At 41.0% G+C, this 14639-nt stretch overlaps 1 protein-coding gene across 12 annotated transcripts in view; it reads left to right on the top strand.

Annotated features, from left to right (window-relative positions):
• Positions 1-14639, top strand: part of grip2b (glutamate receptor interacting protein 2b) — a 444861-nt gene that overhangs the window by 370286 nt on the left and 59936 nt on the right. For 5 of the 12 annotated variants that reach the window (XM_033627121.2, XM_033627118.2, XM_033627122.2 and 2 more), the window contains exons 3-6: positions 5253-5388; positions 5457-5602; positions 8772-8858; positions 10743-10818. In XM_033627121.2, coding sequence (XP_033483012.2) covers positions 5253-5388; positions 5457-5602; positions 8772-8858; positions 10743-10818 — 445 coding nt within the window. The remainder of the gene's footprint in view (positions 1-5252; positions 5389-5456; positions 5603-8771; positions 8859-10742; positions 10819-14639) is intronic. The other 7 variants (XM_033627119.2, XM_078171390.1, XM_078171395.1 and 4 more) reach the window with 3 other exon arrangements.

The following is a 14639-nucleotide window of genomic DNA, read 5'->3' as shown; positions in this document are numbered from 1 at the left end:
ATCCCATTGCAGTGCTGCAGTGTGGCTCACTGTCTGTTTCCTTGTTGGTATTATCGGAGTAAAGCTTCATAAGAGAGTGTGTGTGTGTGTGTGTGTGTGTGTGTGTGTGTGTGTGTGTGTGTGAGACATGCCTGATCATCATTAGATTCAAAGGAACTCCCCTCGTCTCTCTGTTTAGATTATAGAGACCATTTTATGAGTTTCTTCCTGTTGGTGCACAAATCTGCTCCCGTGTATTCTGTGTTCCCCGAGCATCAAAATGAAATGGTAGATAAAACTTTATGAATCCTAACACGGTCAGTTTTGTGTGTCTGCGGAGGAAAAACTCATTTTGTGATGGTTTCAGTTCAGAAGCATCGAGCGGCATCAAACTACATTTGTTAAAGCACTGGTGCTTTTATGCAAATATGAGCAATGTGAGGACTAATGAATGAATGAGTGCCCCGCCGCAGATAATGTGTGTGTGTGTGTGTGTGTGTGTGTGTGTGTGTGTGTGTGCGCGCATGTGCATGTGTGTGTGTGTTTGTGTGTGAATGTGTGTGTGTTGTAATACCCAACAGAGATAACTGTGGCGTGAAGCACCTCACTGATCCTCAGTGTCGCCTGAGGGATTTACCTAATCTAACCATCTATCACACCAAAGCTTCATCTCACCTGTGTGTGTGTGTGTGTGTGTGTGTGTGTGTAAAAGTGTGAATGGAAAATATGTAGAGACCGAATGAGAGACAGCTATTTGTCTGCAGCATTCACTCACTCATCTGAGCCTGTGTGTGTGTGTGTGTGTGTGTGTGTGTGTGTGTAAATAATACTGATACAAGTACAAACAAATAGTGAGAGAGCTGTTTATCAACACAGCTCAATGCTTTTATCACGCCTCCGTGCCCCTGATAGCCGTAGCCAGAGGCATTACGTTTTCAGGTTGTCCGTCCATCCCAGTGTCATAGATGAGATATCTCAAGAACACCTTGAGGGAATTTCTTCAAATATGGCACAGATGTCCCCTTCTTGGACTCGACGATAAACTAACTAGAATTTGGTGGGCAAAGGTTGGAGGTCAAGGTCACTGTGACCTTGCATCCATCTCATTCTCATTAGTGTGATATCGCAAGGACACCTTGAGGAAATTTCTTCAAATTTGGCACCAATATCCACTTTGAGTCAAGAATGAACTGATTAGAGTTTGATGGTCAAAGGTCAGAGGTCAAGGTCACTGTGACCTTGCATCTGTCTCATTCTCGTGAATAAGATATCTTAGGACACCTTGAGGGAATTTCTTCAAATTTGGCATAAATGTCCACTTTGATTCAAGAATTTGGTGGTCATAGATCAAAGATCACTGTGATGGTTATCTCAAGAATGCCTTGAGGGAATTTCTTCAAATTTGGCGCAAACACCCACTTAAATTCAAGAATGAACTGATTAGAATTTGGTGGTCACCTTGGACTCAAGGATAAAGTGACTACAATTTGGTTGTCAAAGGTCAGAGGTCAAGGTCACTGTGACACTGCATCCATCTCATTCTCAATAATGCAAAATCTCAAGGACACCTTCAGGGAACGTCTTCAAATTCGGCACAAACATCCACTTGGACTCAAGAATGAATTGATTAGAATTTGGTGGTCAAAGGTCAAAGCCACCGTGACAAACAACACGTTTTTGGCTATAGCTCAAGAAATCATTTGCTAATTATGATAAAAATTTCACACAAATTTGATGAAAAATTATGAAATGATGACGAGGATTTTTCCTGGCTCAGAATCAGGCAGAGTTGGTACTGTCCTGATCATGTGCACACACGTGCATGCATATCATGCTGTCAACTGACTTGAGGAAACACTTTTTACAAGCAACTTATTTTAGGAGTTCAGATAATTGATCAGCAATTGAATGATTGAAAATAAACTACAATTATCACTACCTTGTGGCCTAACTAATAAAGGGATGGTCAGTAGTGTCTTTATTGTGAATTCCTGGACATTAAATGTTCACCTGCAATTTTCTGTTGTAGTCTTAGTTGTATTAATACTGTACTGAAATAGAATATCATTTTACCTGGATAAGCTATGTTTAAGACTGAGAACTGATTAAAGCATTTATTTTTTTTTAGTTGTATTTTAAGTAATCCCCTTTAACACTTTCACCAGAGACTCACTCACAATCCAAAGGTTACAGTAACTACAACACACTACTTTTCACCTGCAGAGGAAGAACTGGACTCCTCTAAAAACTGCTTAATTTGTGAATTGTTGTGTTAAGGGGAACTTAATAAACTTTGTGAAATGCTGTCTACAATGAATTCTTAACTATCTTTCCTACTTTTAAATTCAGCTGCTGCATATATGGGGGTCGTTCACAGAAAATAATGAAGGTGGCTGTTTCTGACGTGCGCTGTCTGGTGGCAGTTTATTTTGGCCTTACATGGCCGAGGAGAGCGGGCCGCAGCTCACAGACTGTGGCTACTGAAAGCCGATTAGCTCACTGGAGTGAGAGAGAGGCTGTGTTGCTACCTGCCGACTGAGTTTACACTGAGCAGCAGCAAGTTACTAAATCGCTAAGACGGTCTAAAAATTCACCAAGTCTGGCAAGAAAATCTCTATTTTGGCAACACTGTGTGTGCCTGTATGTATTAAAGTTTATATATTCTGGCAGTGAAAAAAGAACCTTGGCAAAAGAAAGAAGACCTGTGGCTGTAGCCTTGTCCTGGTTATGGCCCCAAACACAGCCTGAAGTCTACCGGTCTTGGGAAGTACCCAATATGTGACATTTGTGTCTCCAGAAGGAGCTGCGCAAAGTCTGGCAAATTACTGTAATCTTAAACCTCTGTCATCTGTGAAAGGGTTATTTTGGGGGGATGATTATGTCCTAGTGAGGACTAGTGAGTCTCTGTGTTTCTGTTACTGATCTGTCGTAAGCAGTCCTGATGTCTCTCCATTCTTTATTATTGCTAGCTGTTGGGTGTTCATCGCCTTCTTCAAAGGCTGGTTGATGGCCGACCTGCAAATGTTTGGTAAATCTGTCAGATAACCGTGCACACAGTCACGGACAAACTTTTACTATGAAGTCTTAACTTCAAAGCAGCAGAAGGGTGAAGGTGAACTGAACTCTGCGGCGTCGTTCCCAAGTCAACCCATTAAGTTGTTTACCTCATCAAGCCTTGACTCAGCCCGAGAATAACTGGGCTGCTTCAGTTAATAATTGTTAGAAAAGAGGTTATGTGTGTTTTTTCTGGATATTGTGATGCCTTTGTATAGTAGTTTAATTAAGTGTTTAGGGAATCTAGTACTGTACAATAGTTCATTGTCCTCCTGTTGAAATAAGACAGAGTGGTCCACTGTTCCTTGATTCTTGTAACCACAGAGAATCCCCTCAGTACATTTGGTGGAGGGTTGTAGTTTTACACAAGTTACAGGCTGTTTTAAAGGTTTCAGTCAGGGGATTTAGTACATCATGATCCAAATAATGTCTAATATCAATACCAGGAACATGTGTGCACGTTTGCAGCAGCTTTTGTGCCGCCAGACACGGGTGTTTCTAGCAACCCATTGCTGCTTTTCCAGAGGCTTTTTTTTTTGTCACCGAACACGGGTGTTTTTAGTGACCTATCATCACCTTTCCAGCAGCTCCTCCGCCGTTAATGCTGAGGTTTTTTAGAGACCAATTGTTGCTTTTCAAGCAGATTTGTGCCATCGAACGTAGGTGTTTTGTGACCTGTTGCCGTTTTTCTAGCTGCTTCAGTGCAAGAACGTGGATGTTTTTAAGTGACCAGTTGGTGCCGCCCAACGTAGGTGTATTTTAGTGACCAATCGCCACCTGTCCAGCAGCTCCTGTACCATTGAATCTTGGCTTTTTTTTAGCAACCCATCATTGTTTTTCTAGCAGCTTTTATGCCATCAAACATAGGTGTTTTGTGGCCTGTTGCCGTTTTTCTAGCTGCTTCACTGCAAGAACATGGGTGTTTTTAAGTGACCAGTTGGTGTTGCCCAATGTAGGTGTATTTTAGTGACCAATCGCCACCTGTCCAGTACCTCCTGCACGGTTGAATCTTGCCATTTTTTTTAGCAACCCATCATTGTTTTTCTAGCAGCATTTGTGATATTGAACGTGGGTGTTTTTGTGGTCTGTTGCCGTATTTCCAGCTGCCTTAGTGCTAGAACATGGGTGGTTTTTATTGACCAGCTGCTGCTTTTCCAGCAGCTTCAGTGCTGCCAAACGTGGGTGTACTTTAGTAACCAATGTCCACCTTTCCAGCACTTCCTGTGTTGTTGAACATGAGTGTATTTTAGGGACCTGTTGCCACTTTTCCAGCAAATTCTGTGCTGCCAGCTGTGTATATTTTTAGCCCAAACATGATCTTACCCTCACCATAACCAAGTGGTTTTTGTGCCTAAACATAACCACATGTAAACCACAGTGTTGTTAGAAACATTAAGTTCAAACGTATCTGCTACATAACGTACAAATTTAATTTATCTGCGGTTTGGAGTAATGTACAGTGCTACGATTTTTTCGGGTGATAGGGTTGTAAACTTTGTAAAACAGGTTAAATGTTTTTCTATGTTTTGAATGGACAGTCATACAGTTAGGTTTTTAATGGGGGTGTCAATGTCATAAAGGCTAAAATAAATGCCTATAACAACAGAGAACAACATTAAATTTACATTAGGTTTTTGACAGAGATTAGTAAATTCTAAGAAACTAACAGTGAAAACAAATCCCTATTCACAAAGTCTTGTTTCAGTCATTAAAAACAATCAGCTTTAGTTTCAGTTTTCCATAATTTACTCTGAAGAGTCATGTGACCATTAGCTGTTACTCATAATGTGCTTTAACCTTTCAAGGCCCTTCCATCCCTGCCAGGAACTTTTCAAGTTGAATGACCGCCCGAAACATTGACGCTTTGTTAATTCTCATTAAGTGATGCTTATCTTATCTGATCCTTACATTTACATTTTAGTCATTTCAGCTGACTCTCTTGTATTTGGCAGACAGGGGATCAGTGTCTCACTCAAGGACACACAGCAGCAAACATCTTTTGATTCATCTTTCTCATAACTCAGCTCCTCTTTAATCCGGGAATCAGAATGGACGGAGGGCAGCCACTAACCACTTTTCACTTCTCTGCTGTATTTGTGTGTTTGAGTGTGTGTGTATGTCTGTGTACACATCTATTTGTGTGTGTGTACGTCCTTCTGTGTCCCTGTTTTGTGTGCGTGTGTGTATTTGTCTTTATGTGTATGTGTGTTTTTGGTTAGAAGCTCTGCGGGGGGTGACCATGGTGGAGCTGGTGAAGAAAGAAGGCAGCACACTGGGCCTCACCATCTCAGGAGGAACCGACAAGGACGGGAAACCACGGGTATCGAACTTACGGCCTGGAGGACTGGCGGCCAGGTGGGTGCAACACCAGCAGCAAGGAAGAAGAGAAAGAATAAACACACTTAAAACTTTCTTCTGTGCAGGAGTGACCAGCTAAATGTCGGTGACTACATCAAGTCGGTGAACGGCATCAATCTGACCAAACTGCGGCATGAAGAGATCATCAGTTTACTGAAGAACGTCGGAGAGAGAGTTCTGCTGGAGGTGGAGTATGAACTGCCCCCTACAGGTAGGCTACATGTTAGCTCAGCTCCATATTTACATCCACATGGCTTTTAGGGGTCAAAGAATAATGGCTCCAAATCTGCCGGGGACCCAGATCTTGATGTAGAGTTGACGGAGGAGGTGTGGAGGGAGGCGATGCAGAGGATCCATTTAAGTTCAATTAAAGCCAGACAGCAGCTGATTCAGTTTGAAGTCATGCCTCCAAAAAAAAATTAACAGAATTTATCTTAATGTATGTGATATCTGTGAAAGACGTAACTTTGCAAAAGGCACTCAAGGTCATAGCTTTTGGTTTTGCCCTGAAATTATGCCTTTCTGGCAGGTTTTCTTCTCTTGGCATCATCAAATTTATGATATTCAGATTGAACTTGACCAAGTAATTGCCTTGTTTGTTTGTTGTGATATTGTACAAAAGACCTTGATGGTTGGCATGTTTGTATCAAGGAGAATAATTGTTATGGAACGGAAGACTACCAGCGCTTCCTGTTTCTTTAGATGGCTTAGGCCTTATTTACACTGCAAGCAATGCGTTTGTGTAGCACTCGCGAACAAGCATGTTAACAGGTTAGAGCATTCACACCGCATCTGTTCTACATGCTGCTCGAGTCGCGCTGCTTTCTCGAGCAAGCTAGAAAGTAGAACTGACACAGATTTTTTGCGTGAGTCGTGAGCGAATGTTTGCGGAGTTCAATGAAAAACACAAGTTTGCGTGTGTTGTGACCTCTCTCGGCCACCGTAGACATCTCCCCCTTGACCAAGCGAGACCTGACAGGCACATGTTTCATGTAATTACCCATTTGTAGTGCTAAATATTAATTCTCCAAGCGTTGGAATAATCACTGGCGTGTGAACCTGTGCACCCTGGGCTTTGGGTCCAAACTCACTTCTTCTTCTTTGGGGTTTATTGGAGATTTGCAAACATGGTGCACTACTGCCACCGACTGTTCGGGTGTGGTTTGTATTTTGACGGGACAGCAGCGGCCGCTGTGCGATGCATCTGTTCTACTTTGGTGTGAATACACGTGTGCTGCCACGAAGCTTGTGGACCGCTTTGTGAGGGCTACACGAACGCATCGCTTGCGGTGTAAATGAGGCCTCAAGGCAGTGGTTCCCAACTGGTGGGTCACGGTCCAAAAGTAGGTTGCAGGTCCATTCTGAATGGACCACAAGTGACTCACAAAGTGTCAAGTTTGTAAAAAACACATTTCATTTTAAAGTACAGTACATTTCCAGCACAAAGCTTTTACTTTGAGGTGCTGTTTCCTGCTGTAGAGTGAGTGACTAAGGAAAAGCTTCTTAACAGAGACAGCAAACTAACCTTAGACATGGCCAAACATAAGTATGATGCCGAACGTATTAAACTATGTGGACCTTGAACTAATGTCTAAGGAGAAACTGGACCCTGTGGCTGGACCAGTTGGGAACCACTGGTTTAGGGAACTAGTCTCGAGGATACTTCTAGAGAGACTCAGAAATGATACATCAGGTTTGCAGGATAGATTTTAGAGAACTTGGAGCCCAATAATTCGGCACCTTAATATACCATCTATTAGCTGAAGTCAAGGTGACACCATGTTTTGTTATTCTTGGCCACTTTTTTTTTTTTTTTTTATGTTAATGTAACAGGCTAAACATTGTTGTGATTATCTCTATCTAGTCTGGCTTCTTGTTGTTTGTTTTGTTGTTTGTATGTGGGTCGTGTATGTTTGTAAGTTTGTTTGCATATGTCACTTTTTTTGTGATGAAAAAAAAGTATGGCTCCAGTCAGGTCCAGTCTGACATAAGCACTTTGTGAAAATGGTAACAAGGAAGTCAATATTGGATGATTCTGCAAAACCCTGGAATACATTTAATGTCAAATGTTTCTAAACTTTCACAATATCTGCACATGGTGACTACGAGATGACTAAGGACAGATTGTGGTTCTGCCAAATAAACTCTAGTAAGTTACGGTGATGGCCAGAAGAAACTTGGTTAGTTTGTCAGGGTCAAAACACCTTATAAAAGTGAGAGAAAGATGGTGGTTACAGCGTTGACGGGTGGCAACCTAATCGCCACATAAAATTCTGCGGATATGTTGAAAGGTTTCATTTTAACAATGCTCTGGTTAATGTGTGATTAGGTTGAAGCACAAAAACTGCTTGGTTATGGTGAGGAAAAGATCATATTTTGGGGGGCACAATCCCAGCAGGAGAAGTAGTGATGTCTTGGTGAAAAAACAACTGCTTTTTGTGTTAATATCCCTGCTGACAGGTTGCTCCAAAACACCTGTGTTTGGAGCCTAAAAAGCTGCTGCTGGAAACACAGCAATGACTCTGTTTAAACTGTTTTATTGTATGTAGTTTAATACGTACAAATGTAGCGTATTTGTAGTTTGCAGAAACGTACAATGCCAACATTTTCTTACAGCGACGGGGCTGACGTTGGCGCTTGATGACAGTGGTGAGATGAAGAATTGTCCACTATGAATGTGTTTCCAAGGATACTGGGTTGAAAAAACACAGCCTCCTCATTCATTTCAATGAGACCAGTATTGGTACAGCAGGGGTCCTGATGCAATCAAAAAAAGAAAAGAAAAAGGGTTGTCAATGCAATATGACACCATTTAACCAGCACCACATGATGGGAATGTAATTCTACTGTTTACCTGACAATATAAGGATTAAATGATTTGTGCTGTAGTAACTTTTAATATTCTGTGTTATAGTACCATACAGTGGCCTGCAGTGTTTCCTCATATTAAAACTCATGGATCTATTCCTCAAATTATCTTATTGTGTCTCTGGTACCTGCAGAAAGAGTAGCTACACACTGTATGTAGTAGTTTGAACTTTTTAATAAGATGAAATTGTAGTATTATAGATAGCATTAAAAGATATGATAGGCATCGAGGCGCAACTCAGAATAAAAAATATGCATCTCTGTTATAATTGCATTATATCATTATTTAAGTCATTATCCAACCTTTCTTTTATTTTTTCTGTATTAAAGGTTTATGCTCCATTAGTCTGATGTAACATATAGTGCAAGCAAATAAAACTTTAATTGCAGTTGATTATGGAGCAGAAATACTTAACAGCTGCGACATAAATTCTTTTACTAAGATGAATAAATTATCTCCTTCTCTCTCTTCTCCTGTCTCGCTGTCTCTCTGTATCTCCCCCTTCTCAAAGCACCAGACAGCACCTCAGGGGTTATATCAAAGACAATCGACATCTGTTTGCACAAAGAGGGGAACAGCTTTGGTTTCGTCATGAGAGGTAACCATCGGTAGTAAAATAATAAGAAAAATGACTGTATGTTTGAACTATACGTGAGTAGCAGAGTTTGACATGGCACCATGCTGGAGTGGTGTACGGGAGTAGTATCACTTTGTAAAAATATTGCATCATTTATTTGTGCTGCACTTCATAAAGTTAAAGTTGAGGTGTAAAAGTTGTAAAAATGCTAACAAATATGAATAATTTGAAATTTGCAACCCAGTGGTTAAAGGTTCTGTATGAAACTTTCAGAAAATCCTTGTTTTTAGTGACACCTCTCTCTGAGCTCCTGGGAAATGGCCAAAACAAATATATGACTGACCCTGATTGACCGGCATCATGTTGACAAAATGCTGGAGAATAAATTATAATCATTGTTAGAATAATCTGCAGTGATCCTGGCATTACTGGCTCGATACTAAGTAATTTGGCGTTTGTAAATTACACTATCAGCTAAACTTATGAAGCAACCAACTGAAGCATCATGTAGGGTAATAAGCTAAATTTCAGCTAGCTGGTTAACCTGAGCTCAGGTCATGATTAGCTCGTTGACCACCCCTGCATCACTCTTGGCTAGTAGAAAACACAGAATTTCGGGCTAGATTAGTAGCCTATTGTTTGTCATAACACAGAAATTGGTTATCATTGATCATGCTAACCAGTGAAGTAATTTGGCAAGCTTGCTAGCTGACATATCCACTCAGTATTTTTGCTGGTGATAATGTTAGTTAGCAAGCAAGCTAAAACTAGCCAACTAGCTGTAACTAAGCTAGGCTGTATAAATCTGGTGTTGGTTGCTTTGTAATTAAAGCTGACAAAAAGTCTGGATGAATTAGTTGATGTTAATCACTCAAGATAGCACTTTCCTACATTAGCAAGCTAGCAATTCATCCTCGTTAACAAGCTAACTAACATTAGCCAGCTAAAACTACAATATCCCAATATATATTTTACATGTCATTATGTCTTGTAACTTTAGGATTTCTTTTCATGACTGGGGGGCACTGATATTATGATGTGGGGCACTGAATTTGATGGATATACTATTTATCAAACCACAAATGAGAAAAGAAATAGCTGGCTAGCAGTCTGCTGATGCTCCGCATCACTCCCTGCCGCTAGGACGATACCTCCCTGGAAGTGGACAACAGTTTGGGCCTTAGCCACTGTAGCGACTCAAATATTGCCAGAGCAAACCCCAGGCGTGGAGTGTAATCAATGTTACTGCAGCAACAGAAAGTTTGCTAATCTGGCAGGGACAGTGGGGGATGAAACCTGTGGTGCTCGGGCCCTCTGTCTTGTTTTGGCTGAATTTGAGTTTCTGTAGGGTGCTAAGTGAAGGTCACTGAAATAACGGAAATACAGCACGTGAGGACTCTGTGTTATGATGAAACACTGGCTGTTTGTTGACATTAGCAGGCTCCATTTCTTAGCTAATGTTAGCTAGTACTGCACACTCTTAGTGCTGTAGTGGAACTGAAGACAGGCCAGTCACAGGAATGGCCACAACATCACATCCTTTGGATTTTCAGGGACAAATCTGGCCCAAGTCCTTTACATAGAAGTCATTACAACTTGCTCACCCATCGGCAATAAAAGCCCAATTAATATTCCCTGTGCATGTCTAAAATGACATACAGTAACTTCAACCACAGCTGTCAGGGTTTTCTTAAAGGAGCTTTCAGAACAATCCCTGTCAGAAACTGTGTTAGAGTGGATACAGTGACATCATTTTATCCAACATACAAAAGAAGAAATGACTCATTGTTTGAAGCAAGTTTCTGTCATTTTTATACTGAATGGAAATAGATAAAGAAAGTGAAGCATTTTAATCATATGAGACGAGTGTTTAGTGTGAAGATCTAACCTGTACTCTTCTTGCAGGTGGTACCCACGAAGACTGGCACAAGTCACGCCCCCTAGTGGTCACCTACGTCAGGCCAGGAGGTCCTGCAGACAGGTAGCACTGACTGCACGCTCATGCAACCATAAACCCATATTTACTGTACATGCAGCTACGTGTGTGAGTGTACAAACTCGCACAAAGCCAAACATATTCACATACAGTAATACTGAGACATATCCAAGCAAAGACATAAACACACACAGTCAGAGACAGAGACACGGACCATATGTCTTTATTGGGGTTGAACAGCCAGGGCAGCCACTTCCAAAAAAAAGTGATGTCTAGGAAAAATAAAAGCCAGACGAGTGCTGGCCTCCACTGAGTTTAAACTAACAGTGGCACAGCTCGGCCAGCTTCAGTCAGGAGTGCGGGAGATTTGTCTGTGCCTTCATGTGAATAAACCCCAAGGATAATGGTGTCGTTTCCAGTGACCGTCACTGGTATGTTGACAGTTATGTGTTACTCAGAGCTGCAGCAGCATGAATCACCTCGTATCCCTTTAATGTTGTCATCATGTGTCTGTCTCAGTCTTCATGTTTAAGTAATAAGCCATGACATTTTCATATGAATGTCAGCTTTGCGGCTGTTTAACTGATGTAACGCAGCAGTGATTCAGCCGTCTGTACATCCAGTACATGAATTCATACATAAATACACTGTTTGAAATCCTCTGCAGGAAAAATTATGCATTTTACAGTTCCTATTAGCCTGATAAAAGATGTGTATAAGCAGTGAATTCAACAGACAGCGAAAAGAGTGCCATCTACAGAAATAGTAAATACATAGTAGTTTTTACTTCATTAATTTCTGCTAAATTACACACATATATTAACCATCACTGCAGAGTAGAAATTCCCTATTTGTGACACATCTTTTAACTCAACAGCAAAGTGTTAGCCAGTTAGCTGTTTGCCAGTAAGCTACAAAGAAGCTGGCATGGTGGAGTGTGTAGCAGTATTTTCACATTAGGACTGGGCTCACAGTTTCCTGCTGTGAACTGTTCTGAAATACAGGTGTTGTGAGTGAACACCTGAAGTTTGGAGTAATAGAACCAATCACTTCACGATGTGTTTGTTGCGAAAATTCGCAGTGCGTGACAAAATCATGAGACACCACTTTTCTCCTTTGCCTCGAAAATCAAACCTGTTCTGAAAATTTTAATGTCGGACGAAAAAATTTGTATAAAAAGGATGATGTGATTTTTGCTGGGGTCTGAACCCAACAAGCCTGTCCCCTTACATCTGGAGTAAGATTTGTAGACTGAGGCATCTCTGTAGCACCACAGTTCTTAATTTATTATGACATGTCGTGACACGTCTATGGCCAAAAGCAAAACAAAAGGGGTCAAAATTGCTTTTGTAACTAATTGTGTTAAATGGGCATGTGATTTCATCTCTGATCAACTTCAGGCCCTTGAATTGAATCGAAATTGTATAGTGGCAGATTTTGTGCTATCAGCAAATACTGAATCATTGTCCAAAGAATTGACAATAATATAATATCATGTACTAGCTATGATGTTCACAGTAACCAAACTGAACACCTGTGGGAGATTTGTGAGCAATGTGTAAAAAGGCACTCTCCCCAACCATCACCAAAACTAATATATAGAGAGTATAAAAAGAAGAAAATTACTGGGTGCTCTCAGGTAAACTCCAGGTAGACGCGAGGTGCTCTTGAAGTTGAATATTAACTGTTCAAAAGAGGAGTAAGCCACTCGGGCTTTCTTCAGGCACACTACGCACCGAGCCAAGGAATAATATTAAAAAGCCTTTATTTAATCGGGTATGTTAGAGTTAAAATACATACAACCAAATGTCAAAAAAAACGCAGACCGGTTTCGACCACCAGGTCTTCTTCAGGGCTCCTCTTTTGAACAGTTAATATGAGAGTATGTTTGGGAGAATGTTCGTCCCTTCAGAGGAGTTCAACAGACATGTATAATCTATGACAAAGAGCACCGAAGCTGTTCTGGAGGCTTGTGGTAATACAACACCGTATTTGGACACTCTGTTATTTCCTAATTAAATTTGTCGTATTAATTTTGTCTGCATCACAAAAATCTCACAGAACAGCACACTTCTCTCAGCTGTTTCTGCTCTGTTGGAGCAGCCAAGACACAGCAGCAAGAGACTGAAAAATTAAAGGCTAACCCTGTACTCTGATCACTCAGCAGTTTCAAGCAGTTGAAGCTAGACTTTAAACTGCAAGATGCTATTTTTATTCTAGTGGCAACTGTCTGCAAAGTAATACATTAGCACACATGCAGAATAACTGAGATGTTGTTGTAGAATAAGTGAATGAAGGCTCGTCTGAGTTCTTTGACACGTCTTTAGGACTTGTGAAAGAAACGTTTTATTGTGAGCCAAATATATATTTGTCAGAACTGATTGCCGATCAATCAGAAACTATTGGTTTTTACATTATTCATGGCCAAACTCTGGTTGATTTTCCACAGGTTCGCACACAGTGACAGACTTGGACAAAGCCAAGATTAAATTCCATCTTACTATTGAGTTATTTTGCCTCGAAGCTCATCTAACACCATTCTAAAGAAAATCATCTTCAAAATGTGGGTCAGTCTAGGGGAGACGAATGTGATATTCATGCTGCTTTATATCCCATTTATATGCCAATTGGAGAAATCTTAATCCACAGCACCATACAGTCCCAGGAGTGCCTACATTTTTAGCATTACCCAGTGGGAATTAAATCGCCAACTCTGAAAGTGTTTGAGCCGTGCTGTTTTATGCTGGATCACGAAGAAACTGCTCTCACCGCATCATCATATGAAGAGGAAAAAAGCGACAGAGCCTGCAGGCTCTTAAAACAGGCTAAATGTCAGTGAAGTCTTTAACACTTCTCCGTTTAAATCAACATCTTAAGTTAGAGATATCTTCAAAGGGAAAATCAAACCCTCACTCCTGAAATGACAGCGTTATCTTTTAATATCTTTAAGAACCTTTAAGACTGGTCGTATGTGGACAACGACTGACATTAGATTTTGGTGTTTGCTGCTACCTCACCTTGCACCACAGAGCTAGCTAACGTTACAGCTTGGCTGAGGAGGATGCACTTAATGTTAACATCATGCGCTGTCACAAGCACAAACCCCTCATCCATGAGTAGATGCACGCGTCCTTCTATGTGATACCGTTGGCAGGTGTAGCTTGATAGAAAGAGAATAGAGCTGGGCGATATAACGATTATGAGCGATATCTTGATATATTTTCTAGCAAGACATACGTTTAGACAGCACCTTCTATATCGATGTAGGGTCAGTGCTTGTGACATCTCAAATGTGGCTTTGACTTGCAGCTGAACATGGAGCCAATGTCGTAGAAAATACCAAGATATATACCGTGTATTGCCAGTCAGCCTGTAAATACGGAGATATGAATTTTTGTTCATATCACCCAGCCATACTAATCATCAATTTAGATTTTTTTGTGTGAGTTGCCAAGTGTTGGAGATATTGACAGTAGAGATGTCTGCCTTCTCGCCAATATAATGGAACTAAATGGCATGACCGGGTTACTCAAGAAAATCCACAGACCTTGTTGTGAGCAGTTTCATGTAGGAACTATTTTCTTTCTACCAAATTAACTGCCAAGTGTGCATCTACTGCTACCTCCCCTAGCACCACTGAGCTAGCTATTGTTACAGCTCAGGATGCCATTAATGTTTACATCTCACACGAGCCTCTCATCCATGAGTAGATGCACGCTTCCTTCTGCGCGGTTATATGGTTGGCAGATATAGTGAGGTAGATAGAAAATAGTTCCTACAGGAAACTGCTCAGAACAGGGTCTGTGGATTATCTTGAATAACCAGGCCGTGATTTCTGGAAAGATACATTGCTGTTGAGTTTTTCC

This window comes from Epinephelus lanceolatus, chromosome 1, assembly GCF_041903045.1.
Source record: "Epinephelus lanceolatus isolate andai-2023 chromosome 1, ASM4190304v1, whole genome shotgun sequence".
Classification (NCBI taxonomy): Eukaryota; Metazoa; Chordata; class Actinopteri; order Perciformes; family Serranidae; genus Epinephelus; species Epinephelus lanceolatus.
The sequence above is the reverse complement of the archived record's forward strand: the minus strand, read 5'-3'. Positions and strand labels throughout refer to the sequence as shown.